Source organism: Epargyreus clarus, unplaced genomic scaffold, assembly GCF_041222505.1.
Source record: "Epargyreus clarus isolate Ecla_fem2 unplaced genomic scaffold, WU_Ecla_fem_2.2 ptg000001l, whole genome shotgun sequence".
NCBI classification, from domain to species: domain Eukaryota; kingdom Metazoa; phylum Arthropoda; class Insecta; order Lepidoptera; family Hesperiidae; genus Epargyreus; species Epargyreus clarus.
The window spans coordinates 12,791,285-12,817,532 of NW_027332209.1; the positions used below are offsets into that span (position 1 = coordinate 12,791,285).

At 35.4% G+C, this 26,248-nt stretch overlaps 4 protein-coding genes across 4 annotated transcripts; 2 read left to right on the top strand and 2 right to left on the bottom strand.

Moving 5' to 3' along the window:
- The first annotated feature begins 4,401 nt into the window (after positions 1 to 4,401).
- LOC140742227 (nuclear nucleic acid-binding protein C1D) lies at positions 4,402 to 4,848 on the top strand. Its single transcript, XM_073073067.1, has one exon. It carries the CDS (start codon positions 4,402 to 4,404, stop codon positions 4,846 to 4,848), a length of 447 nt encoding a protein of 148 aa, XP_072929168.1.
- A 3,172-nt stretch (positions 4,849 to 8,020) lies between these two features.
- LOC140751776 (ADP-dependent glucokinase) lies at positions 8,021 to 11,584 on the bottom strand. Its single transcript, XM_073085854.1, has 3 exons — positions 11,236 to 11,584; positions 10,245 to 10,687; positions 8,021 to 9,661 (listed from the first exon to the last, which is right to left on the bottom strand). Exons 1-3 carry the CDS (start codon positions 11,568 to 11,570, stop codon positions 8,970 to 8,972), a joined length of 1,470 nt encoding a protein of 489 aa, XP_072941955.1. The 5' UTR covers positions 11,571 to 11,584; the 3' UTR covers positions 8,021 to 8,969.
- A 585-nt stretch (positions 11,585 to 12,169) lies between these two features.
- On the bottom strand, positions 12,170 to 16,409 carry Rpn2 (Regulatory particle non-ATPase 2). Its single transcript, XM_073085972.1, has 2 exons — positions 15,744 to 16,409; positions 12,170 to 14,803 (listed from the first exon to the last, which is right to left on the bottom strand). Exons 1-2 carry the CDS (start codon positions 16,261 to 16,263, stop codon positions 12,321 to 12,323), a joined length of 3,003 nt encoding a protein of 1,000 aa, XP_072942073.1. The 5' UTR covers positions 16,264 to 16,409; the 3' UTR covers positions 12,170 to 12,320.
- A 429-nt stretch (positions 16,410 to 16,838) lies between these two features.
- Positions 16,839 to 24,846, top strand: SrpRalpha (signal recognition particle receptor alpha). Its single transcript, XM_073086092.1, has 11 exons — positions 16,839 to 17,057; positions 17,237 to 17,489; positions 18,466 to 18,582; positions 18,939 to 19,068; positions 19,719 to 19,860; positions 20,447 to 20,579; positions 21,085 to 21,227; positions 21,739 to 21,894; positions 22,379 to 22,586; positions 23,267 to 23,403; positions 23,911 to 24,846. The coding sequence occupies exons 1-11, from the start codon at positions 16,941 to 16,943 to the stop codon at positions 24,202 to 24,204; spliced, it is 1,830 nt and encodes a 609-aa protein (XP_072942193.1). The 5' UTR covers positions 16,839 to 16,940; the 3' UTR covers positions 24,205 to 24,846.
- The last annotated feature ends 1,402 nt before the right edge of the window (positions 24,847 to 26,248 follow it).

Here is a 26,248-nt window from a genome sequence, read left to right on the forward strand (position 1 = left end):
CAGCAGTGTGGTTTGGTTCAAGAGTAATAAGTATAGTAAGTATAGTTAGGAAAATAACTTATACTGATGTACCAACTTATACTCGATAGTAAGTAATAATAAATAAATAATCAATCGTATACATTTTAGTGTACCACAGTACGAAATTTTATTTCAAAATACTTTAATTGCTGTTATAGTAAGTTGTCGCTCTGTATTCCATACTTAATCATTTGTCCTGACCCCAGAGTGAATCATGCGACCTGGTGCAACAGAGCTCTGTATACTAAGAACTTGTCCCTTCATTCTACTTTTATTGTAAGTACAATAATTATTATCATTTCAGATACATACTTACCTTATTAGTACTTACAAATATCTGCGGAGGGGACTCTACCTGATACTTACCTACATATTTATATTCCTTTTAAACATTATTTTTTAAGCATTGAGTTTAGGAATTCGGCATCTCGTCTGGAGGTGTGAGATTAGAATCCCGAGCACATATCTCTGTCTTTTCAACGTCATATTATATGTCGCTGGAACTCTACATGTTTAAAAGTTATTTAAACAATCTCTAACTTGTTTAAGTTGTGTGATTTCTGTGAAATATATCAATCCAAACTAGGCCAATCTGGTATTCTATTTCATAAACCCCTTCACACTGAGAGGAGACCCGTTCCCAGTAGAAGGCCAATGATGATTTGTCACTCAGCGTGTTAAGTCCACAGTTTACCGAGGCCCGCCGACCAGATCCTCCGGCGCCAGCCAGTTACACACACAGATTTCATCTGCGCCGTCCGCCGGTTATTTTGGCGGCAACAATACGTGACTACCATATTTGGAAGCACTTTATGTTTTTTAACTTGCTTTTCACTTTAAAAATTCTTTATCTTATAATACAGTAACATTAATTGTCTTTTGTTTGACCAAATACGAACTGCCACAAAAAAGGCATTGTTATTAAGTTATGGAAGGTTGCTACCGTTTTCGGTAACAATTTTATCAGCATGCACTACTTAAATATGTATACCAAATGTATATTTATTTATTAACGGTAATAAACCTATATTGCAACTTACCCAAAATATGAAGTGTTAATAAAACCATTTATACTACTTAATAAATATTGTAACGCAATTTTATATTGCTTTTTTATTTAATTTGATCGAGTGTGAAAAGCCAATGTTTTTTGCCACGGTGTGTAATGTGGATGCGACCTACATATGAATACCTTATTCTTCGATACGTCCTGCAGCCCAAATGGCTTGACGGATTTTAACTCCGGTATTGTTGGATTCATCTAAATTCGTCTAAGCAGTTATTTAAAGTAATAGAGAAACTTTTAAATAACTACTTTTACTGTATATTCTTAGTAAAAACTGGTGGAATGAATTGTTCTGTACGAAAATAATTTTAATCAATTTTCTGATAACGTCAACGTTTTAGCCAATTATAAAAGTGTCTGCATGCTGCATCACACGACCTGGTAAAAATAGATGGATTAATATAGAAGATGCCTACATATAGGAGGACAACTCCTACTATCTATTATTACTTTCACCGTGTGTGGAAATGGTTCTGAAAATAAATCGTCGTGTGTATAGTCGTGGCTAAGAACGTGTCACACACATCAATGCAGTTTACAGGATATAAATATAGATTTACTTTAAGCACCTATATTTATGTAATCTATAAGTTTTGTTTATTAGTTGATTAACTCCATTTTAGTCGGAATTTACTACATATAAGAAATAACTAGTGAATGCAATCCCGACTCGAGATCGTCAAGTCGAGATCCCGCGGGATTAGAAATATCAATCCCGCGGGATCCCGAGATTTTCGGGATCTCGTCTAGTTAAAAAAAATACATCACTGTAAACTGCTTGTTGGTTATAGTGAAGTTAAATAAAACAAAATATTATTGAAAACAAAAGCCTTTATCCTTTAATTTAACTAAAGTAACGAAATAATTAACAGTTTGAATACTCTTTGAAAAATAATGTATATTTTTATATCGAACTCATGTACAAAGTGTAAGGACGCGTATAAATCAGGCGAAGTTGATTTGCCAGTCATTAAGTGTTAGCGGTTTATAAAGAAAGTAATCTCCAAAAGTACTGAACCAATTCATGAAAAGTTTGGACGTCAAAAAATTAATTACCCAGTCGCATTATTTTAAAATAATATTAGTGTACCTACTTTTTCTCAAACGAGGAAATATTTCAAAACCTGACAAAGCCCGCCAGCACAGCCAAATTAGAAGCACAACTTTTTCGTATAAATAATAAATATAATCGCAGTGTTGGTAATTGCAGGTGTAAATAATATTTTAAATTATCCCCTTGACTTGTTTTATCGACTATTGAAAGGAAAGTTGATTATTTACACAGTGTAATTATAATTTTACTCGGTGACAAAGATAAGTGATTATTACTTTAGAAATTATCATTGACAGGTGTAATAAAAAAAGTAAGTTGTGACGTTGGAAATCAAGTAGCTGGGTTAAAGGGTCATCGAGACGTTAATTATAACACCTTATTACCCGCCGACTAATTAACACTACGCATGTGCATACATCTACCACTTTACTACCTGCTAGGTACTTACATTTAAATTGAAATTTTACCCAGATTTATCCGTGAGATTGTGTACTTTATTCTGAGACTAGTTGTGTCTTATGGTTTCACTTACGTTACAAACAATATCATGCAAGCATAACATACAGTTATGTAATATCCAAACTTCTGAAACTTCCCACAGAATATTAAAAAAAAGTTGCAAAAAAAGTTAAGCTGTATCACCGCTTTTAAATTGCCGATTCATATAAACTATAGCCTAAAAGCTTCCTTAATAACTGTCCTAACAATCAAAAGACTTATTATATCCGACTGGGACTTTTTAAAATTAGCGATTTAACAAACAAACACTCTCTTCTACTATATTTGTTTAAAAGATGAAGATAAACGCAACATAGTTTATATTCTTATTAAATACGAATACTGTTAATCCGTACTAATTAACGGAATGTCGGTTAAAAAACAACACCTAAAGTTAAAATAACGGCGAACCATGTTACTTTAAATTAATTACAACATACTCGTAGACACGGCATACCTACATGACCAATTTACGCCTGAAGCTCAGCATCTCTCGTCCTTCCATATTGGGCTTCGGATGACCGGTCGTACCTTTTCGAGAAAGATTTTGGCTTTCGAAATCATTTGCAAGCAACGAGTACATCGCACGGTACTTATTATCGTGCTATACATATTATTGTACATACACACAATGCCTCTTGTGTAGCAACCCTTTGGAAGGTTTCTTCATTTTTGCGAATACATATTGAAAAATATTGGAGTTCAATACCTATAAAAATTAAATACCTATAAAATACTGTAATATATCTATTATATTAACACATTGAATGATTTAGCAAAATAAAATCAATTACAAACTTTATGTACTTACTAAGAAGACATGTATCAATGTATCTGTACAGACGGACATACAAATATAATAAATCTGATTTTTAAGTTTTAAACCTTGGTGATCCATCCTATTTGTAAATAGCAAAATTACCACTCGAGGTTCTAGTTTAAATCCTGAACTCTTGGTGAGTTATGCGTTTATTAGATTTTTATGTGAATTATTTGTTTATTAAATTAATTATTGGGGTCTAAATCATGAAGATATCGAGAGGTAAGTATATATTTTTATGCCTGCGTATTCTTCTTAATGTGTAGACACGTAGGTACGACTCGTTTCTATGAAGTTTGTAATCCAAAATGATTTTGCATGATTCCCATGCATACGTGTATTATATTATTTTATTATTATATGAAGGACTCCGAGATCTCCAAGCGGGAGAAGCAAATTGCGCTCCTCCCTCACCCTCTGATGTTTGTGACGGTATGCGGCCATACCATACATACTGGCATCCTTCCTGTTGACGATTTCGATGGCCGATGGCCGATACCTTGAGCGGCCACTGTTATACATAGTCTCAAAAATGTCGAATGTCTATCTATTTCGGTTCCAGAGATAGAGCCCCGTGATAAACGAAACGACAGTAGAGGCTTAGTAATGGAGTTCCGTTTTTACACTTTGGGTATAGAACCCTAATAGTGACTGATTAAAAAAAAACGCCACTTTTACCTGTAGAGAAAATTATCGGACTATAAATAAGTTATGCTGGCAACATGTACCTTTACTGTCAAAAGCAAACATCTAAACCTAGATGACAAATGTCAATGTCAATTAAATGAACATTTTCAAGTTGATATCAATTTTATAACATTGTAGGTTATTTATTGCTATAAAACGTGATATTAGCCAATTAATTGTCCGTTCAGTGAGACGAGCAGTTCAAAGCGTATCGTACCTTACTAGCGTTGAGTAATACTATATCTAAAAACCAAAATGAACCTACAATTTAGCTATGGGGAGTTGGAGGAGAATACCGACTTTGTAAACATATGCGACAATCTCAAGGAGGGTATTAATGAAATCCAGGAGATCTTGGACAAATTGCTGCCACTTAAAGCGCAATACAACAAGATGAGTCTTCCGGCGCAGATCGAGTTGGATCTCTTTCTCGCGTTTACTTTAAATTCTCTGCAGTGGGTCAATCTGCGAGTACAGGGTATGGATCCGACGACACACCCTGTGAAAGACGAGTTGCTGAGAATAAGAGCGGTAATGTCGAAGTGGCAGGAGTATAAAGATCGGGATAATCGCCCGACAGTGAACATCGATGCCGCGAAGAGGTTCATTCGTAGCGGTTTATACGACCGGTACCGCAGTGATGACGGTGAACCGCCCAACAAGAAAAAGATGTTGAGCAAAAGGGATTCGGCTGAAAGTTAGGCGTAGCGCATTGCTGGAGGGGCAAGATTTACAACCAGTTCCAACTACAACACAAATCTTCACAAAACTCCTTATTTAATCTACATATGTAGGTAAGATTTTAAGTATAATGAAACAATATTACAATCTTGATCATCAACCCATTACTGTCCCACTGCTGGACACGGGTCTCCTCTCAGAATGATCACAATCTAAAATCTAATAAATTCTGTACGCACAGAAATTACAATCTTAGATCGTGAATAGTATATTGTTTCTCTGTCAGATATTGTCATATTTGTGTTCATAACCATGTGTGCCTGTTTAAATTAGTGTTGAAAATACTTTACATGGACAAATATCTATAATATAAACACCAATTTTCATACAATCTTTTCCATGACATAGAAGTCCAAGAACCATATACATCAAAAACAAAATGAGTAGCATAAATATTTACTAGAAAACCACAGTGCCAACTTTCATAATGATCAGCTATTCTATCTGTACCCTAAGAGCACACAGGGTCCATGCCTAGGGCCTGAACTATTTGTTTACACAACATGCTAAAATTTACATTCATCATTTCTAAATTGAAATGTTGTTTATTTACCAACTTACTACTCCCTTCCCCTCTTAGGCTCAAATCTTTGTGTGCCCAGGCACCCCGGTATTCATTAAGACAGCTCTCAGTATCATTGAAATGGTGTATGAGTTTAAGCCTGGGCTTTAATATATTTTCTTAATATATTGGTCCAAATTAATTCTTACTTATAACTGAAATTAAATTTTGCCACAACAATATCAGGTGTAGGATCCAAAACCCTACCCTACTAGTACCTTATCTTTCAAGCTAAAACTAACATCAAACACCCAACTATTCTAGGATGAATCCAATTTGTCTATGCTCCCTCCCTCTTGCTATGTAATCAGGGGTAATTCTAAGTTTCATAAGACTGAGCTTCTTGATACAGCCATGTTCTTGGTAATTGTTATCCACAAGTGGAATCTACATATATGTAGTGTTTGTTATAATCTTATTGTGTTTAAGACCATAAATTTAGTGTTATAATGAAATATTTGTAAGGTACAAATTTCTGATCTGTATGTTATAATCGGTAACTTATTTCTGCATCTCTGCTGGGTACAAGTATCCTCTTGAAGTGAAAAGTTTAATTAAGCCTGTAAATTTCTGCTACTTTATAGTAAAAGTATATGTGGACCCAGTGGCTAGAAATATTGAATTGCAGTCAGTATTGTCACAGTAATATATCATTTATAAAAGTAAATTATGACATTATAAGAGACATCATGTTATCTTTGCTTTTATGAGTTAAACATTGTTTGTGATTTTTTTAAGATAGCAATGCATACATTTGCTAATCTTGTGCAAAACAATGATATTGACATTTTTATTTAATTTATACTTATTCAAATTATTTACTATATTTTTGTTCTGAATTTTGGCAGCAAACATTTTAAATTTCTGTTGTTGCATTAGATTTGTGGTATGTTTAGAGTAGATTGTAATATACTTCAAACCTCATGAAATAAGTAATAATAAAGTAATTATGTTATACAAGTAAAGTAATTATATAGCAGTCATTGAAAATGTAGAGATCCTTGACCCAACTAATTAAAAAAAATACACAGGAAATCTCACTGTAGTTTTTTTACCATACAAGAGCATGTATAAAATAATTGTATGTCACATTGTCTGAATAAATTAAATTTGTGTGAGATCAGTAATAAATAAAATCTGATTATAGATAAACAATAATCTATATTTATAATAAGATCTATATAGCTACTATATTTAGACCTAAGACTATAATAAAGGTAACTAGACAAGAAGTAATGAGTGATTATTGAATATTTTTACCCATAAATTAATCCATATTCATCCTGTCATGGGATGTAGATGTTTTGTTTTTAGACAGTCTTTTTGCCTGTTTTTAAGTGTCAACAATCAAAAAAACAGTAAAAAGTACAGGCTTTTGTTGGAGCTAAAAATTTCAGACCATGTCAATTACCTAAATAATATACTGCCAAAATATAATATAAATGTATGATATCATTTATATGTAAGGTTTCCTTTGGTTTAAGTGTTGTAATTTTAGGAGAATTTATTTTCTTGGTGCCACATTGTAGACCACCCTATTTTATTATATAGCACTTTTTTAGTCTTATTTAATTATTAGGAGCTTTTTCTTATAACCAAATCCCAGTTAATTTTGTAAGTTATAGAAATTAATTTACCTATGTTTTTTATGTTTAAATAATCATACACATTACAGATGTGAAATAATGTAAGACAATTTAATATATGTTGCATATTGAATAGTGTATAATTTATTTTTAGTTTAAACAAAACAAATGTAACTTTATGTTAACCTTGCATGTTTGATTATAAAAGTGTATCTTTGCATGTTATCTCTATAGAGTTATGTACAATGTATTATTATGTAAGAGATATCAAAGTCTCTTATTGTAGCCTTCTCATTCATAAATGTTTTATTCGATAATAATAATAATTATGCTTCCTCAAGTGAACTTTAACTTTTGACTATGTTAGAAATGGGCAAAGAATTAAATTGTAAATATTGTTATTAGGTAATTATGATTAAGGAGGAAGGTATAGTCCGCGCCAAACTTCTAGTCCGCGGTAAAGCTGTTGCGAGCAGTCATACAATTTGCTATGGCGACGCGATTCATTTCTATATTCAGAGTGGACTAGCAGTTTTACGCGAACTATATCTTACTAATAGTGTTCATGGTGCTACAAAGATAAATGTACTAGAACTCTATAAACTCTTAAGTTATTCGATAAACACTAATTGCTTGATAATACATTGTAATTGTGTAATGTGTTTGGTAAACAGAAAACTATTCTTTTCTCTGATTTAAATTGTTCTGTATGAAATGTATAAAGACACAAAAAGATACTGTATGATGTGTGATACTATTGGCCAATGTATGAATCATGTATTCAGATCTAAAATTTAAGAATAAAACATTTTAAGATGTACTTTTTTAGTTTCTACTGCACAGCGTGTCTGTTCACCTTGTTTATTTAGTACCTAATACTAACAAAATTATGTATAAACTATACAAATTCTGTAAATATAGGAGTATGACTAATATATATTTATCAATAAAACATGTTATAATACTATAAGACATTTTATTCAGACAAAAGTAAACAATAAACATTCGGTCAAATTTAAAACATTAATATTTCACAGATACAGGAATGTTCAGTTAAAAATAGATAGAGATTATATATTTTTATTAATACCTTAATATATATTTAATTTTTTAACAACAAAGATAATTTGAACAATTCATATAATATTTCACATAATATTGAACTTTTTTGAAATATGTGATGTAACATGCTATAGAAAATATACAACAATATCAATATTCTTGAGATTTATATTCAAAAAGTCACAGTAATTTGTTCATATATATTACAATTCTGGTAGATTCGTACAAATATTGCTTTTCAAGTGTTATGAACACTTTGATAGTGCATTTTATTAAAATACTTGATGTTGATATAGGCTTAAGATATTATTGCTTCACAATGGCACTATACACTTAAATAAATAGGCGTAATCAGTAGTCACCTTCAAAAAATGAAATATTTTATAAGTACATCATATATTTTATTTATAAGATTTGAGTAGCAAATAAGCTTGCAGTCCACCTAATGGTATGTGGATACTGTTACATGAAATTGATCAACAGTGTGTTGCCATTCCTGAGGACTATGATAGCAGCCTCATATGTAAGGTATCCGGCACCCAAATCCTTTCACCTAAACGCAAAAACTGTTTCACTCTAGAAATAAGTATAGTGAGACTACCTTCCCGATCATTCCATAATACTTCTATCACCTTTCAAAATATTCTATATTCTGTTTGTAATAATCAGAATATATTTAATACAACAGTCTCCATTTTAAACATTAACAGTAGCCTCATGGACATATGTAAAAGTAGAAAACTGACAAGGCAAGAATATCATTAAAAATACTAATCCAAAATATAAATAATAAATAATTATTAAGTGCATGTATATAATATCGTACATTATACATGCACATTCATTGTTCAAATGCAATATTTGACTTAGATTCATAGTTCAACTTGTAAAACTAATCCTGCCGCGGAAATATTGTCGCCCGCACCGGCTGTTAGTTGCGCTTCTGTGCAGATCAGCACTGGCGCGACGCAAAACTCTACATCCTCACCTTCTAACACCTCGTTCCAGCACGCCACTGGCTTAGTTGGCTCAAAGAATACTCTACTATTATTATCATTATCTGTGGTTGTTGAGAAACTATCATCGAGCAATAATTTAGCACGCTCCAGTTCGATGTTCTTACTGTCGCATACATATCTATATGCTGTTAATGAAGCTTTCGCAGCTGCAGCTTCAGTTCTTTTCCAATCGGAATTTTTGACTGTTAAAATAGCTTGATAAGCTAAAGTATGTACATGAATACGAGTGAGTTGTCTCTTACTTCCATGCTGTTTGTTCTTGTGCCTTATAAGCCGAAATACACTACGCATTTGATCCAATGCTGTAGCTATCCTTGGATTGGAATCTGCTACAACTACAACCTTGCCTTGTTCTAGAACACTGTTTAGGTTGGAGAGCTCCTGTTCGTTCATACCTACTGAGTCTACATAGGGTAAGACTTTAGTAGTAAGGTGCAGAAGTAGTTCTAAATCCACATAGCTTGCCATTTCGAAATGTGCTAAAGTGTGTTCGGGCAGTGATAAAATTTGTTCCTTCACCAAATCTAATCTTTCAGCTCTCAAATCTGAAATGAAACAATAATAATTTTACTTTAACAATTGTGATGAACAAAGTGCATTTATAATTTTTATCTTGAGTTTAATATGATGTAACTTTATAACATGCATGACAAATAGCTGATAACATAGAGTACACTTCACACTTCTAAAATGTTAATCCATAAACATACATTTATTGCTTAACATATTTTTTTGTAATATTACAAGACTTTGCTACAATACCTAAATAATTGTCGGTATAATGCTAGAATTCATGAATACTGGGAAATATTATGTAAAATTTAAATTTTTACTTTAGCCTGTCCATGAGTAAAATCCAGGATATCATCATAAAGCAATATTGTTATAATATTAATAACACATTGTTCTGATAAGACATATGTATCTAAGCTGTTCCAATAAGGCCTTGCTAGTCTCAGGGCTAGCAAGGCATTATTGGCCAACCTCATTTAGGTCTCTTAATCTTTCTAGGGTTAATTACAGATGTCCATAGCTGGTAGTGGCTACTTAACCACATGGGAGGGCTGTATGTTTGTTTATTATTTATAAATAACATAAAAATTGCTACAATATTAAACCTGTATTTACCTTTTCCATTCTGTTTAAATGGGAAATTATCCATCATCTGCAACCCACTAATGACTAGCAAGTGAGGGTTAAAGTTGTGCAGGTTTTCTCCGAGTTTCTCCAGTGAACTGAGCAAGGGGTTGTTCTCATCATTGTGCATTATATACCTGTTGGCTCTCGGTGCTTTGTACACCCCAAACTGTGCATCAGCCTTATACTCCAATATCATGTGGACGTCATCCCTTACATGTTCATTCATATCAACACCTACAATGTTTATCCCTTGAGGAAGTTCGCCTTTAAGTTTGTCACTCATCTTAGCTGCTAGGAGCACCTTCCAGCCCTCAGTGAAGAACCGTCTGGCCATCAGAGGGGCATTGCCTCCGATAGCCCATTTCGTGTCATCCAGATCTATGGCCTTTGCTACCAATTGATCATACAGTTCACTGTTGGACATGAATCGCCTGAAAATGAGAAATGTATATTGTTAGCAGTATACAAAATAAATTATTCCCTGGTATTAGAAAATCAGGACATTGTTCAATTATATTTTAAAATAGTATATAGTTTTTTAGTATTTGTTAGCATAGTAGCTATAGAAGAACATACATTTTAAAAGTTCAAAGAGTTTACCTATTACAATTCAATAAATTAAAACTGTTTGTTGTTATAACAGCTATAGTAATATGTACACTACTAAGTGTACCTAGTACAAGAGATATGAGAGCCATGTACTAGACACATTAAAAGAAATTGGAGACTAAATAAAATAATGGGATCCTTTGGGCACAGAACCCTAAAAAAAATAGTAAAAAAAGGAATTTAATATTGTGGTGACTTCAGCAACTAATTTAAATTAAAAGAAATATGCTAAAAATAGCAATGACTTGCATAATCAAAAGTTACTGTTTATTACAATGTCACCTATAATAAAATGTTGTCATTAGCATACGAATTTATGTGGTAGACGTTTAATAATTGAATATTTAAATTTATTGTAATTAATACTCACTCTGCCGCCGCCCCATGTTTGAAGAAATAAGCGAAACTTTTCAAAAACTCCTCCATACTGGTTATCTCGTTGAAATGTTCCGGGTTGCCTTTCAAATCCCGGTAGTCGAGGAGAGAGGTTGCATTCACGAATAAGTCCTGACAAGCGCCGTAGCCGAGCGCCACTCTAGGCTGCAGACTTCCCATACCCACTCTATTATCATTCTCCAGAAACAGCAGGTGGTCCTTCACTGATGAAAGTCTCACATCCCCTAACTCATTTTTACGATAATACATCGCGTAAAAAACTACGCAGAACGACAATATCGTACCTAACTTGACTGAACCGCTTGCCATTTTAATATTTTTAAATTATTATTAATTATGAATGAAAATAAATTGGAATGCATAGATGAATTTACGTCCTAAGAGATCCACGTCACCTCATTTTTATGTGTAAATAATAAGTTGGATTAACGTTGCCGAATAGCAAGCAGCCATTGACCGATAAAATGTCAAATTGTTATTGTCGGTGTCAAAGTCAAACTGACGTCGGTGACCCGTATTGACCTAACGTTCGGAAATGTATATAAAAATGAAATATTTCAATGTAAGATGGTTGGATTTGTAACATTTATTTATTACTATTAACTGTATACATGGGCTGTACCTATTTTTGTTTTATAAAAGTATTTAAATTGAATACTGTTTTATATTCGGAAAGAAAAACTACGAGGCATCCCATCTTTGTTTTCTAATATAGCAAAGCATCGATGCCGCTTTAAGTAAAAATAATCGTCTTCGAAATTGATAAAAATGTTCATAGACGGCATACGGGGCAACGGCCATCAGTTGGACTGCATGCTAGTCTATAGTTTAATAAGAAAATACATACCTACAGTAGAGACCTATTGCAAACAATTTATGTTAAAGAAGATATAGAAGTAAAACATCAATTTTATTATTGTAATTATTTATTACATAAAGAAACATTATAATTTCAAGTTAGTAATGTGTACTTCAACATTTAATTCTAGTTTCTTGATCAATACAATTAGTGATTCATAATGGTCCTAATGGCTACTGGGACATTTATGCAAATGTACATCAATCATCCAAGTATTCAAATGGTTCTGGGGGCTCCGGTTCCTTCTCCTCCTCAGTCTTCGGCCCAAAAGCAGCAACAGGCTCAACAAGAACCTGTTCATCTTCTCCAGAATGATTGAGCATCACTATGCCTCCAATAGTGATGTCTTTCAGAGGTGTAAAGCCAGCACAATCTGCAATGATGATGTTCTTCAGTTGTTGCCTCATTACCCTAGCAGGATTGCTGAGGGTTTCGAAGTTAGGTTCTGGTTCCTTCTTTTCCTTGATTTCTTTTTCACCTTCGCCTTCCTTGTCTTCCTTCTTACCGTCCTTAGATGATCCGGCATCTTTATCGGACTTTCCATGAACTGTAATGTTTGGATTAGGGGATTTCGATGGTTTCTTCTCGTCTTCATCGACATCCATTTTAGAAGTCAGTGCCGACAGTACGCTGCTCGCAGATCCATCGGTACCGTGCGCGCGCCTACGCGCTCTAGCCGCTGCGATACTCAATACGGCAGTAGTAACTCGCTCCCTCTCCTCGCGTTTTTTCTCTTCCAGCGGCGCCGGGTAAGCATACAGGGATGGCTTTGAATTAGACTTTATGTCTAGCTGTGGCATTTTCAAGTCAGAGTTCAGAGCTATGATGCAAGTTGGCGTGAAGGCAAGCGACAGACAGTGCGCGAGCGGGAACCAGTACCAGTATTGCGTAAATACCAACATGCCAACAACTGCAAGCATATTCATGTGCCCAGTTCTGTTTTGGAGGGAAACAGTCACATTCCGTCCACCAGCATCTATGATACCCTGCGCTAATATGGCTCCGAATTTCGCCATAACATCTTCATGCTTGTTCGAAATTACTTGGGCATATAGTTGACGGAAATATGTAACTTTAGGGCAAAGTGCTTCAGTTTGCTGAATCAAAATCATGGCAGAGGCGATAAGAGCTCCTTGTCTCACAAAGTTAACAGGGTCAAACTTGACCATTGGCTCCAAAAGGCCGATCGCTTCGCGGTTTCCTGTGCCAGCACAAGCGATACCGAGTGCCATAGCGGCACCGTAACGTACATGAGGATTGTACGATTCAGCCAATAGAGAAACCACACTCGGGCACTGTTCCGGTGTTCGGAACAACAAAAATCCGAGAGCGGTAACAGCCGCGCGACGCACGTCATCGTTCACGTCAGAAACGGCGACGTGAAGCAAAGTGCGAATAGAGTCATTGTTACCCGTACCGCAGTACGCTGTAGCAATAGTATAACAACCGGCGCGCCGCAACAAAGGATCCTTGTCTCTCAATAATTGCTGAACAAGCACATCGGCTTCTTCGAGTCTTCCGTACATCGTGAAAGCAATGCCGACGGCTAAACCTCGCAAGATTTTCTCGTGTTGAGTCTCTTGAGCGTACGCGACCATGTCTTCGATAGCGGCCGCGTGTCTTGATCCCAACATAACCATACCCATTGCAATGCCGGCCGCTTCGCCTGTAACAGCATCGTCTTGATACAAGTTGAATTTAAGCTGGTCGTATACATCTTGTCTGTGGCTACCCATAGCAGCCAAACCCAAGCCTAGACATCCGCCATGACGCACCATCTCATTTTGAGCATCTTTTAACTGTGTTAGAAGATAGTCAATGATGTTGGCGCCATGGTTCGCGTGGATTAGACCTAGGGCGTACAGGCCACCTCCTTCAGAGTAGCCCGACGATGGTCCCGCTTCCTTAGGCAAGTAAGATTGCATGAGAGCCAAGGATTCATTTTCGTGGCCCCTGTGTATGACGCCGAGTGAAGCTGTCACTGTTAATTTCGCCCAATTAGTCGCTCTCGCTAGCCATTCTAAATTGTCTCTTAAAAACTGATCACTAGTGGTTCCTGCATGCATAAACGCATTTGCAATTACTGTGGCAGTGTGGCATATGGAAACTCTAATAGCGTCCTTAGTATTTTTCAAAATAAGCATGTCTGCGTGGTTTGATCTAATTAAAAACTGTAGTTGTAAGCCTATTGAAACATCACCACCTAGGATTGATATTAACTTTTCCACCCTCTTTTGGTGTTCTTTCTCCTCATCATTAAGACTTTCAATATCTCTTTCAGGTTTCTTAGTTTCTTCTGGGCTACTTTGATCTACTTCCATGGAAGATTCAGGGAATGGTCCACCTTGAGGTTGTGGTTTACCGCCCAATGCACTTGGTATTGGTGCAGTTATCCTGAGGGCCTGTAAGATTCTACCTAAGAACTGTTGAGTAGCTGAATCATACAAGTCAAAGGCGATCTGATAAGCCATGAGTACAGATTCTTGTGGGCCATTTGTTAATTTATCAAGGATTTCTGCAACTGACAGTGGGTCTTCCAGGAATATCAGGCACTGACACATGTTTACATAATCTGGGATATTGAGTCCTCTGTAAAGACCCACCAAGGACCTCAGGACGGTGCTACGGAAACCGCGGTTTTGAAGAAGGCTCATTGCCACAGTGAAGGCATACTGAAGCATCCCTGAAATGGAGAAAATATTTATGTAAATACAAACGAGATTTCAAATTTGATTATGAAATAAAAGTAATACACATATTTATATACAAAGGCAGCATCTACACTTCTATTCCTGTGTAGGAACAGCGGCATTGTGGTGTTATAGTTTTAAGGGTGTGGTACAACCAGACAATAATATGACCTAAGTTTAATGACTAAAAATAGCTGAAACTAATTTTAAACTTTTTACATTTGTTTAAAATCTAGGGGCAGGACTATATATTAAAAATAAGTTCAGCCATAACACATGTAGCATATCTAGTCATCAATTCTTATTTGTTTTTATATCATTTACTAGAAAGGTGATTGAACCATTAAGGTATGCCCAGGTAAATACCAATGCCACACCTATTTATAGAACGAGCAACTAATATGCCAACTTACAAATAAAGTGACCATTATAATCTTAAGAGTGACGATGCATCTGTATTCATCTAAGTCTATATCAACACCTTCATCTACATCCATTGTTCAAAATTAAAATAGATGATTTTAGAAATTAATGATTTTAGAATTAATTAATTAGATTTTAGAGAGGAGACCCGTGCCCAGCAGTGGGACGTTAAAGGGTTGATGATGATGATGAAGATGATCAATTTAGAAATCTATGCAATAAAATGAATGGCATTTCATTAATATAACTTTATAATATTTATGACTTAATTCTGTTAATGAAAAATGACCCATCACATCAGTATTATAAACCTATTGAACTGTTGTAATGATAAAATCTTTTAAAGTAGATGTCAATTTACCTGTGTTGTTGATTTAGTATTGAATGTATAAAGGATGGCATATACAGACAATTTAAGTGTAGATTTACATAGAACCTAATGGACTGATATAATATCAATCAATTGTTTTGAATTAGAGGCAAATTTTATTAGTCATCAAATTAGTATACCTGGTATATCGTCGGATTTCATGATGGACTCCTCGAAGATGTCCATGCGGCGGGTCTCGAGCGCCAACCCCAGCGCCTGTCGGTACTGCCCGTCCTCCAGACATCGCTGGAACATCCGGTTCACGATAGCCTCCAAACGAGGGTCGATGGTTTCCGATGAATGGTCAATGAAGAGAGCCTTCCGCTTCTCAGTGTAAAAGTCGATAGCTTTCGCAATCGTCGTGTCGACATACTCGTTCCTGGCGTTCACGTCGAACAGGTCACCAGCTCCTAATGCGTACGTCAACGAGTCCTCAAACGCACCCAAGTGGTAGTACACCTTACTCGCAACCAAAGCGGCCAACTGGTGCTGCGAGAACACCTTATCTTCGTGCAAAATCTCAATCTTCTCGATGGATTCAGATATTTCTGGCCAGAACTGGTCTACGATGTTGTCTAGCCGCTTCAAAGCGAACTCCTTCACTTCGTGCATCGGCTCGTCCAGCAGGGATATTATCCCCGCGGCTGATGTGATATTCATTTTGCTGGTGTTAATGTTATTCTCAACGCAAATTAAGTATTCACCGTCGATTTAAAATCAGAAATCTTCTTTGTGGAACGAGTACAAAACGTACAATTCGGAGTTCACGATGATTTGACAATTTTGTTTTGTCCAATGCCAAGGAAAATGTCTGTGTGCTTCCTATACCTTATACACAACCTTGTTTAAAAGTCTTATCCAATAAGAACTAAGATGTGTACTGTGTACTCCTCAATGATTGGTTAAAATTTTAAAGTTGGAAACCATAGTTAACATCCGAAAACAAACTCAAGTCTTTAAACCATAAATACCGAGGTGTGCCTAGAAAACCAAAACTAATAAATTTCTTGTGCTTTAAATCATTTTTTGATTTATTTTAAAGGAATATTTATTACGTGATAATACTATAAGTATTTAAATACATATTAATTTATTATAAATAAAGTTTAACTTATAAATATATCATTTTATTATTTACTTTACAGAAACATTCGAAATATAACAAAAATGATGCAAGGATTTGAACGTCACGTGAACAGAGTTGAGAGTTGTGATGTGAAACTTCAAAAACTTATGAGTTGTCATTTTTGTGTCAAATAATAAGACAAGTTGGTAGCTACGTAGTAGGAAACTGCTGATTATTACCGTAGTTGATCGTTTTATTAAAATTTATCAAAATGTTGGATCTTTTTAGCATCTTCAGCAAAGGAGGGATTGTGTTGTGGTGCTTTCAAAGCACGAGCGAGATTTTTTCGCCGTCCGTGAACGCTTTGATACGAAGTGTTATTCTACAAGTAAGTTCATTGTCAGATTGGTGGCCTTTATAATTGGATTAAGGATAGCTAAACGTGGTAGGGTCATCCACGAGACCTCAACCTTGGGTTACTGCAGACAAACTTTTCTTAAAACCTCGAAACAATTCGAAAATCAAACTTAGGTATAGCCATATGTTATGCTGTTTTTTTTATTCCAGGAGCGTTCCGGGAACAATTCCTTCAACCACAACTCGCTGACGTTGCAGTACAAGCTAGACAATGAGTTCGAGCTGGTGTTTGTGGTCGCGTACCAGCGCATCCTGCAGCTATCTTACGTGGACAAGTTCCTCAACGACGTCCACTTGGAATTCCGGGATAAGTACAAGAACGAGCTGCAAAGCGGCCGGCATATCATGGACTTCGACTTCAAAACGTCATATGATAACATCCTGAGATTATGTGAACAATGGGGTGAGTGTTAGTTTGAAAACAATAATGATTAGTAGCTCAATTGTGTTTATTACAGTTACAACACAATTTAAATAGACTGTTTATTCACAATATTAATAAAAATAACATCTTTTTAGTATAATGATTATTAAAATAGTGTGTGTTATATTTAGAAAATGTTTCATATGTATTAATGATGAAGTTCCATAAGATAGCAGTTGACAATCGTTATAAAGAAATGTGTATAAGAATTTACTTGTAAATTATAGAAGTCATAACTAGTACTACTATTTTACATATAACATTGAGTGGAATAGATAAATGTTGTCCCTTTCATTTCTATTGAAATTCTTGTATTACTTTATCTGTCATACATTTACTATTCATTGTCAAGTGATATTCATTTTATGATCCTATTGCAGCACAAATGCATATTAAAACTATATACTACTGCACAAAGAAAAGGCATATTATATTATTAAATATAAGTCAAATATGTATTTGTCAAGAACATATTGGCTCTCTTGTAACAGAATAATGGAAAATTTCAATACACTTTAGTTTAGCAATATTAGTCATTGGTATTACAACAGGGATATACATTCATGCTTTGAATGTATGTTCATTAAAATTATTAGTAAATTATTAAAACATTATCATTACATTACATTTTATCCCTAAGGATTTATTTAAAGGATGTACACATATTTATATCTCCCTTACTATTATATTCAGACTAGAACCATAACTGAGTGCTATTGATATATTGCACTGCTCATAAACTGCTTATGTATACATGGTGATAATTGTTTTACCGATTTTCACCAAATTTTATATGCATATTCAGTAGGTCTGAGAATCGGCTACTATCTATTTTTCATACCCCTAAGTGATAAGGGTTGTTACCCTTAATTTTTTTTATTTATATGGCAACACAACGTTTGCCGGGCCATCTAGTAGTTATTATATAATTCAATATTTTATGAATAATTTTCAGCGAAGTCACAAGCAAAAATTCCAAAACAAATGAGGACATTTGAGGACTCCCTCAAGTCCAAAAAAACAGTAGCTTCTATGATTGAAAGGAAAGGAGAGGAAAAGAGTAAAAAGTCAGGTAAGCACTTTTACGAAATTTATAGAAGTACATCATTTTCTTTTTACATTGTAAAAGTATTACATAACACCTAAGTTAAGAATATTTCTGACAACCTATGTTGCAAATTGGTCACAATACCGGTCTGATGCACGAAGGGTTCCAGGTTCAGTCCCAGACAGACATATGAATGATGAATTTGGTTATCTGTTTTGGTTCTTTGTGTCAATGTCTTTATCTTCTGTATCACCTGCAACATAGGAAATCCTAGTGTGGGGCGTTGAGTGTAGAAAGTATCATATATTATTTTTTATCTTAATTTAAGTTAAATTTATTCAATCATATTCTCAATCTTAATCACCTATATCTCATTGTAGTGAAAATAGTGGAAACCAAGAATGTGCCTAATGGTGTGGAGGAGTATCCAGAGCCAGAGGATGACATGTACGCTGCAAACAGAGCCAAGCTTGCACAGAAAATAGCTTCCAAAGGCAAGAAAGAACCTAAGTATGTATTTATGTATTGCATGCTATTCTATAGTAATGGAAATTTTCCCATTTCAATTATCACTGATAGGACAAAAATTACCTAAAGTTTAAGTAATTTCCATAGTTTGTAAGTGAAGCAAAACTTGTAATTTGAATATGATTATTCAAGTCACTCACTTACTGTCATGTATCAACATGGAGGGACATTTATGTTTTTATAATATTTTTTTATATATTATGTAGTCAGTTCAAAAAGATGAACCTGTTAAGGTGTTAAAAATACATACACACCCAAGTATTTATAAGTACCTAAACAGCCTTAGCATCATAATTAAATGAAAATTGTAAAGCGTCAATATTAGAAGATCACTAGTGCATCGAAAGTAGCTCAACACCATATGTACAAAATGGCTAAGGTCACTAATATGATATGTCATTGTTCATCTACTTTGGACACTGTAGTGCTCATCTACTTTATAAACTTTACAAGACTCATGGTGCTAGTTGTGTTTAGCTACTTATGAATGCTTTAGTGTATAGGTATTTTTGAAACCTTAGTCGGTTCATCTACTATTGAAGACAACTGTACATATGATTATTGCAGTTGGGTTACTTGTTTTTCTAATGTTGACATCACTATATTAAAAACCTGACCTGTTTTGAGTATAGGAAGTCACCAAAGAGCCCGAAGGTGGTGGACCGCACCAAGAAGCCGCGCGTGTGGGAGCTGGGCGGTGGAACCCGGGACCTTCCGTCCTTAGACTTCGGAACTGATAAGGAGGGGGATGTGGAAGTTGCTCCGGACACTCAGGTATGTAATGCTCACTAAAATTGTCTTTGTTTTTACTGATTTTGTAGAGTACAAAAGATTGATCATAAAGTTTACAAGAATCATGCAATGAAATCATATTTCTTTATGATGGATTTATTTATATATTCTTAATACGATTTATTTAATTATTTCTCTCATAACAACAGCGTTAAGCGCTGCGGTGTTTTGCCTTGAAGGGTGTGGTAAGGGAGACATGCTTTTCCGGGGTGTTCCAGCTTAGTCCGCAGGGGTACCGGCGCATCTGTGGCCGACCTCAGGTAGGAATATCTAATCCTATGTGGGGTTGATTACAGAAGTCCATGGGCGGCAGTAGCCACTAACCATCAGGTGGATTGCATGCTCGTCTGTTACTCCTATACTAAAAAAATTCTCAATATAAGTGTTTCCTTAAAACTGTTAAAACACTTAGAAACACCTAAGGATTCTTATTGTGCCTTGAATTCAATCCCTGGTCCCAAATATAAAAGAACAAAACTACCTTGGCATAACACATTATTTTGTGGTAAACATATCTGATTATCTAATGTAGAATTATTAGTAACAAAGTTATTATTATAATTTACAGTTGATCGGGCAAATGACCGGAGCTATCAGGGATCTGGAGGTGGAGTCCGAGGAGAGCAGCAGCGAGGAGGAAACAGACCACAGCGCTGCGCCCAGCCCCAAGAAGACCGGCGGCATGTTTAGCATATTCAAAGGTTTGTGGTTACAGCACTATTTTACTATTCTGTATATATTTCTGTCATTAGGCAATGACAGCAATGTTAAGCGCTGCTGTCTTCTGGTGTAGTACAGAGGACATACTTTTCCAACGCATTACAGCTTAGTCCTCAGTGATAGTGGCGCATCTGTAGTCGGCCTCATGTAGGAATCTAATCTTATCTAGGGTTGATTACAGATGTCCATGGGTGGCAGTAGCTACTTACCATCAGGTGGTTGTTACTTCTACATTATAATAATAAGCAGGTGGTAGAACCTTAATAGTTTGATTTCAGTGGCATCACTACTAAAATAATATGTTTATACCATTTTTATAATACAGGAGTAGCAAATTAGCATCTAGTTCATCTGATGGTAACTATATATAATAGATAAGATAAGAGCTAGAACTAATTCACGCTAGAAATATTTGTGGCGTTGGTATCTGCCCGAACTATGTTGGCCCTAAAACCATTAAATTGACCCTTTGATTTGACCCTACAGGGCTGGTGGGTTCGAAGGCACTCAGTGAAGAGAGTATGCGGCCAGTGCTAGACCAGCTGAGGGACCATCTCATCGCGAAGAATGTGGCCGCTGATATCGCAAACAAGTTGTGTGAATCCGTCGCTACTAAACTTGATGGAAAGGTAAGCTTACTATTTCTTGGAACTTACATATTGGTATGCTTAACAAGGGAACGTTGTTACGATGGGAACCCACAGAGCCTTTTTCACCAGAACACTTGTAAAAATGTGAAAATATAAGAAAATGACGATGCACTGTTGTTTGCTGTTTCCTTTGTAACATTGGCCATCTCATTTCGATCACTTTCCGTCCAATTAAGTTACATAACCCTCCATAGGTTCTCTTGAGTGTCTTACATAATATTTTAGTATGACTTATTTTAATTAAAATTTTAATTTAAAATAGCAGAATTTTTTGATTGGTTATATAAAAAGGACTCATTTTATAGAATTCGTTGCACGATACAACGAATTCTGTAAAATGCGTCCAGTTCCATAGACACACATAATAATATACGAGTAACCCAAACAAAAATCTTAAATGAATTGACTTATTTAACTGAGATTTGACCGAGTATCGAACCTATTACTCTTCAGATCAGTATTATGAACCCAACGTAAAATATGATTCCAGGTGCTAGGAACATTCGACAGCGTAGCGAAGACAGTTCGAGCGACGTTGACGGAGTCGCTGGTGCAGATCCTGTCGCCGCGGCGCCGTGTGGACATCCTGAGGGACTGTCTGCACGCCAAACAACAGGGACGGCCCTACGTTATGACCTTCTGCGGTGTATGTACTAACTAAACCCTCACTATAAACGAATAATCATAACATTAAAAAAATAAAGTCACCTATAACTCTAGCCTCTGACTATTGCGCACGCGTTCTACGAGCTCAGTGGAACCATCTTGTGTGTATTTACCCTTTCTTTTCGACGTAAGAGATTTTGGTAAAACCTTGATGGTAGATCAAGAATTTGAAGGAGGCTCTTTGTTGCTGTATATGTGATAGGTGAAGCATTTGAAGACTCTATTATCTTTCGTTGTTATTGTTTGATTAGCCGTTACATTTTGGTAATGTCAATTTGAAAAAAAAAAAATTTCTTTAATAAGTTCAGCCAAAGAGTTCAATTCTCTATTTTGTTTATTTAAGGATATCATTATTTTATAGTATTATATAGGAAAAAAAATCCTTCAAAAATTTCTATAACGATTGTACTCGAATTTCGATAACTAGGTTAAAACTAGTTTTTGTAATAAAACGATATTTCCAGGTGAACGGAGTAGGCAAGTCGACGAACCTGGCCAAGATCTGTTTCTGGTTGATCGAGAACGACCTCTCAGTGTTAGTAGCGGCGTGTGACACCTTCCGAGCGGGTGCTGTGGAGCAACTGCGCACCCACGCTAGGAGGCTGGACGCCATGCATCCTCCATCAGCTCATGGGGGGAGGAAGATGGTGCATCTGTACGAGAAGGGTTATGGTGAGTTGATACTTTCTACTTTTGGAGGGAAAACTGTTGATCAATATTTGGAAAAAGAAAACATGGGTTCGCGTCACTAACATACTTTGACGCGTTGCGTTTGCCCAGTAATTATGATATTGATGGAAATATTAAAATAAAAGTTATGTTAAATATTAAGTTTGAAATTATTAAATTTACCTTCGACAGACTGATGTTTTTTTTTTTGAAATATTAATACGAAACCCAGCAAGCAGTCCAGATGGACCCTCAGATCTTTGCTAGGATATAAGTGGTCATTGCTATAGATACTTCAAATAAACTTAAAATCAAATTAGATTAAATTTCTACCTTAGATCAACTGTACACGTGTTTAACCCTAAAGACTAAGATAAAATGCATTGTATATATTATCTATTTCTAATTGTACGGGCTAATACCGTACATATAATAATTATTGTTTTGTCAGCATTGTAGGTCCGTACGCAAGCTCAGTACGCAATTAACTGTCTACCGCGACGCGTGTACTCAATCTATCTATATTGTATTGTCATAATCTCATTGAATGTGAATCAATAAATCATAGTAACTAGCCTTTTCATGATAGTAACTAGCTTTTTCATTAATTGCATAGTTCAATTGTTATGTACAATAATCGGAATATTACATGAGCCCTTTAGTACATCTTTATTTGTTTACAGGCAAGGACGCTGCCGGTATCGCAATGGAGGCGATCCGCTACGCTGCCGAGGCGAAGTTGGACGTGGTGTTGGTGGACACTGCTGGCCGTATGCAGGACAACGAGCCGCTTATGCGCGCTCTAGCTAAGCTTATTAAGGTAAGATTCAGAAGTTTGTTGAGGTAGGTCCGAGAAGTTTGTTGAGGTAGAACTGAGGTGCTAGTCGAGGTTAGATCGAGAAGGTAATTGGGATAGGACCGAGATGCTTTTCGAGGTAGGACCGAGATGCTTCTCGAAGAGAGACTAAGAAATTTAACAAGTGGAATTGAAATAAGATCGTTGAAGTAGGACCGAATAGTTCATTAGGGTAGACCTGAGATGCTCGTCAAGGTTCCTACCTTCCGAGGCAAGTTAATTGTTGTAGGACTGTGAAATTATTTTAGTTAGGGCTTATTGAGATAGTTAATAAAGGGAGAATGGAGACTCATGAACTACGTGTGTTCAAAGTGGAGGGAAAAAGGGTCCATTAAATTCCCATCAATTCTTTTTTATATAGAATGGGGTATTAAAAGAGAAAACATTTCTTTTTTTGTGGTGTCCCACTATCCACAATAAAATTGTCATGATTATTACCTTAACGCCAAATAATAATATCTAATATTGCAGGTCAACGAGCCCGACCTAGTTCTGTTCGTGGGTGAGGCGTTAGTCGGCAACGAGGCGGTGGACCAACTTGTCAAGTTCAACCAGGCGTTAGCTGACCACAGCTCCTCGACCAACCCTCACATGATCGACGGCATCGTGCTCACCAAGTTCGACACCATCGACGACAAGGTGGGCGCCGCCATATCGATGACGTACATCACCGGGCAGCCCATCGTGTTCGTGGGCACCGGACAGACCTACACCGACCTTAAGGCTCTCAACGCCAATGCCGTGGTCCATGCCCTCATGAAGTAGTCGCTGAACGAGGCTGAACGCTTTTCCCGTCCCTAACTCATCAATGTTAATAAAATTATACTGCGTAAGATAATGTGACGTCACAACGCTAAACACTTGGATTCCCGTCACAAAACTTTTAACGTGACGTAGCATAGAGTATAAAACAATGTGACGTCACAGTTGCTAATTAAACAGATGTCAATATATAACCATTTAACGTCACTTATCACAGTGTATAAAACAATGACGTCATATTCGCATATTAGACAGATATCAGTCCTTAATCCTTCAATGTAATTTATCATACTGTATAAAACTATGACGTCACACTTGCAAATCAAACGGATATCAATCTTCGTTACTGTAAACTGTTTTGTAACGACATTAAATTATTCAACTTATTCGAGCGACGAAAAAGATTTTATAAGTGATGGTTATCTATGTAAGGTCACAAATTTTAGTGCTTCAGTCTTCCCTTGAACGTCACTTTTCAGTAGTGACTATACGAATGTGACCTACGTATACCTTTACCAAAATTGCACATATTTCAACCAAATTCTAGCTGAAAGTTCCTCATCCAATCAGCTTCAATTCCCTCGCCTAACCCTATAACTTCACATATTGTGAAGATCCATATTGCGTCAGAACTTTGTTTTTTTTGTGGATGTCATCCGACTTTTAACTTAAAGAGGCAACCATCTTATTCCTCAAGAGTGGCAACTCATCTGTCATCAGCAGGTAGAACCTGGACATACTTACACATCGCTGCTTCAATTCAAAACTACCACAAATCAAAATAACACTTTACAGGAGAGCTAATTAAAAAAATACTTTTTGCCTTAATAAAATTAATGTATAACACGATTAGTTTTGGAGATGGCGCTTTTGTTAAAGAGACGTGCTTTCAGCTCGTTTGTTAAAGCCCAACTAACAATATGACGGTTTAGATTACATTTCGCGCGTTGAAAACGAAAATTCAAAAGTATATTGCGTGGGTTTTGTATCTCAGAATGCAAAACCAATGGGAGTATTTTTCATTGTGTTGCCATATAAATAAAAAAGATTAAGAACAACCCTTATCACTTAGGGGTATGAAAAATAGATAGTAGCCGATTTTCAAACCTACTGAATATGCATATAAAATTTGGTGAAAATCGGTAAAGCCGTTTCGAAGGAGTACGGTAACTAACATTGTGACACGAGAATTTTATATATAAGATGCGATAAAAACATTTTTCATATTTTTTTATTTGTAGTACTTTGGAATTGAAGCAGCGACATGTTGATTGCATGCAGTGACCACTTATCAGGTCCCATGCTCGCTTACTACAACAATCTTAAAAAATCACTTATACAATATTATGTACGTTAAAATATTATTCATAGAATATGAAAGGATATGGTAATGGTTATCTTAATTATTGTAAAGAGAATAAAACGTTTATTTTTATATATTTTTATTTTCTTATGCGTTCCAGGGGTTTTTTTGGTTGGGTTTCCCAATATGTAACCTGTGTCATTGAAGAATGTGAAACAAAATGGTGTTTATAACTTGTATCACGTTTATTTTTATATAAAAATATGTTTTTGACCGCAAAAATAGAGGTATAGTCAATATATGTACTTAAAATGTTTTCTTAACTTGGCATTTGTATGTAGAAGTGTTTTATATAATTCTTATTTCAAAATTTCTAACTAAATTGTCTAATTTTATTTCTTGCAATAGCAAACTCGTACAAAGCTAAAATACATTATGTAAAATGACGGAAACACTAAAATTATCTATTTTATTACTACTTACTATTTTTAGAGATGACACCATTTTGATCTCAATTCTTTATTGAGACAAGTTAGTATTGATTATGTTTTATTGGGCTGTAAATTTGTTTAGTATTGCCATATTATTTGTTAAAAAATAATAAATATTTTTTGTCTGTGTTTTTTTTTTCTTAAACTGTAATAACCTATTTTTACGTAAAATGTACTACATCTATCAACTATTAACTAAAAGTGTATCAATAGAATTTACTATATACATTTAGGCATCTATGTGTATTATCGA

Excerpts from the sequence above, each read along its gene's own strand:
- LOC140751776 (XM_073085854.1), bottom strand. The coding sequence starts at position 11,570 with ATGGCAAGCGGTTCAGTCAAGTTAGGTACGATATTGTCGTTCTGCGTA. Across the intron at positions 10,688-11,235 it reads AAACATGGGGCGGCGGCAGA|GCGATTCATGTCCAACAGTG; the intron begins GTGAGTATTAAT and ends TCTCATTTTCAG. Across the intron at positions 9,662-10,244 it reads ATTTAAACAGAATGGAAAAG|ATTTGAGAGCTGAAAGATTA; the intron begins GTAAATACAGGT and ends GTTTCATTTCAG.
- Rpn2 (XM_073085972.1), bottom strand. The coding sequence starts at position 16,263 with ATGAATATCACATCAGCCGCGGGGATAATATCCCTGCTGGACGAGCCG. Across the intron at positions 14,804-15,743 it reads GAAATCCGACGATATACCAG|GGATGCTTCAGTATGCCTTC; the intron begins GTATACTAATTT and ends TCTCCATTTCAG.
- SrpRalpha (XM_073086092.1), top strand. The coding sequence starts at position 16,941 with ATGTTGGATCTTTTTAGCATCTTCAGCAAAGGAGGGATTGTGTTGTGG. Across the intron at positions 18,583-18,938 it reads GGAAAAGAGTAAAAAGTCAG|TGAAAATAGTGGAAACCAAG; the intron begins GTAAGCACTTTT and ends ATCTCATTGTAG. Across the intron at positions 21,895-22,378 it reads ACGTTATGACCTTCTGCGGT|GTGAACGGAGTAGGCAAGTC; the intron begins GTATGTACTAAC and ends CGATATTTCCAG.
- LOC140742227 (XM_073073067.1), top strand. The coding sequence starts at position 4,402 with ATGAACCTACAATTTAGCTATGGGGAGTTGGAGGAGAATACCGACTTT.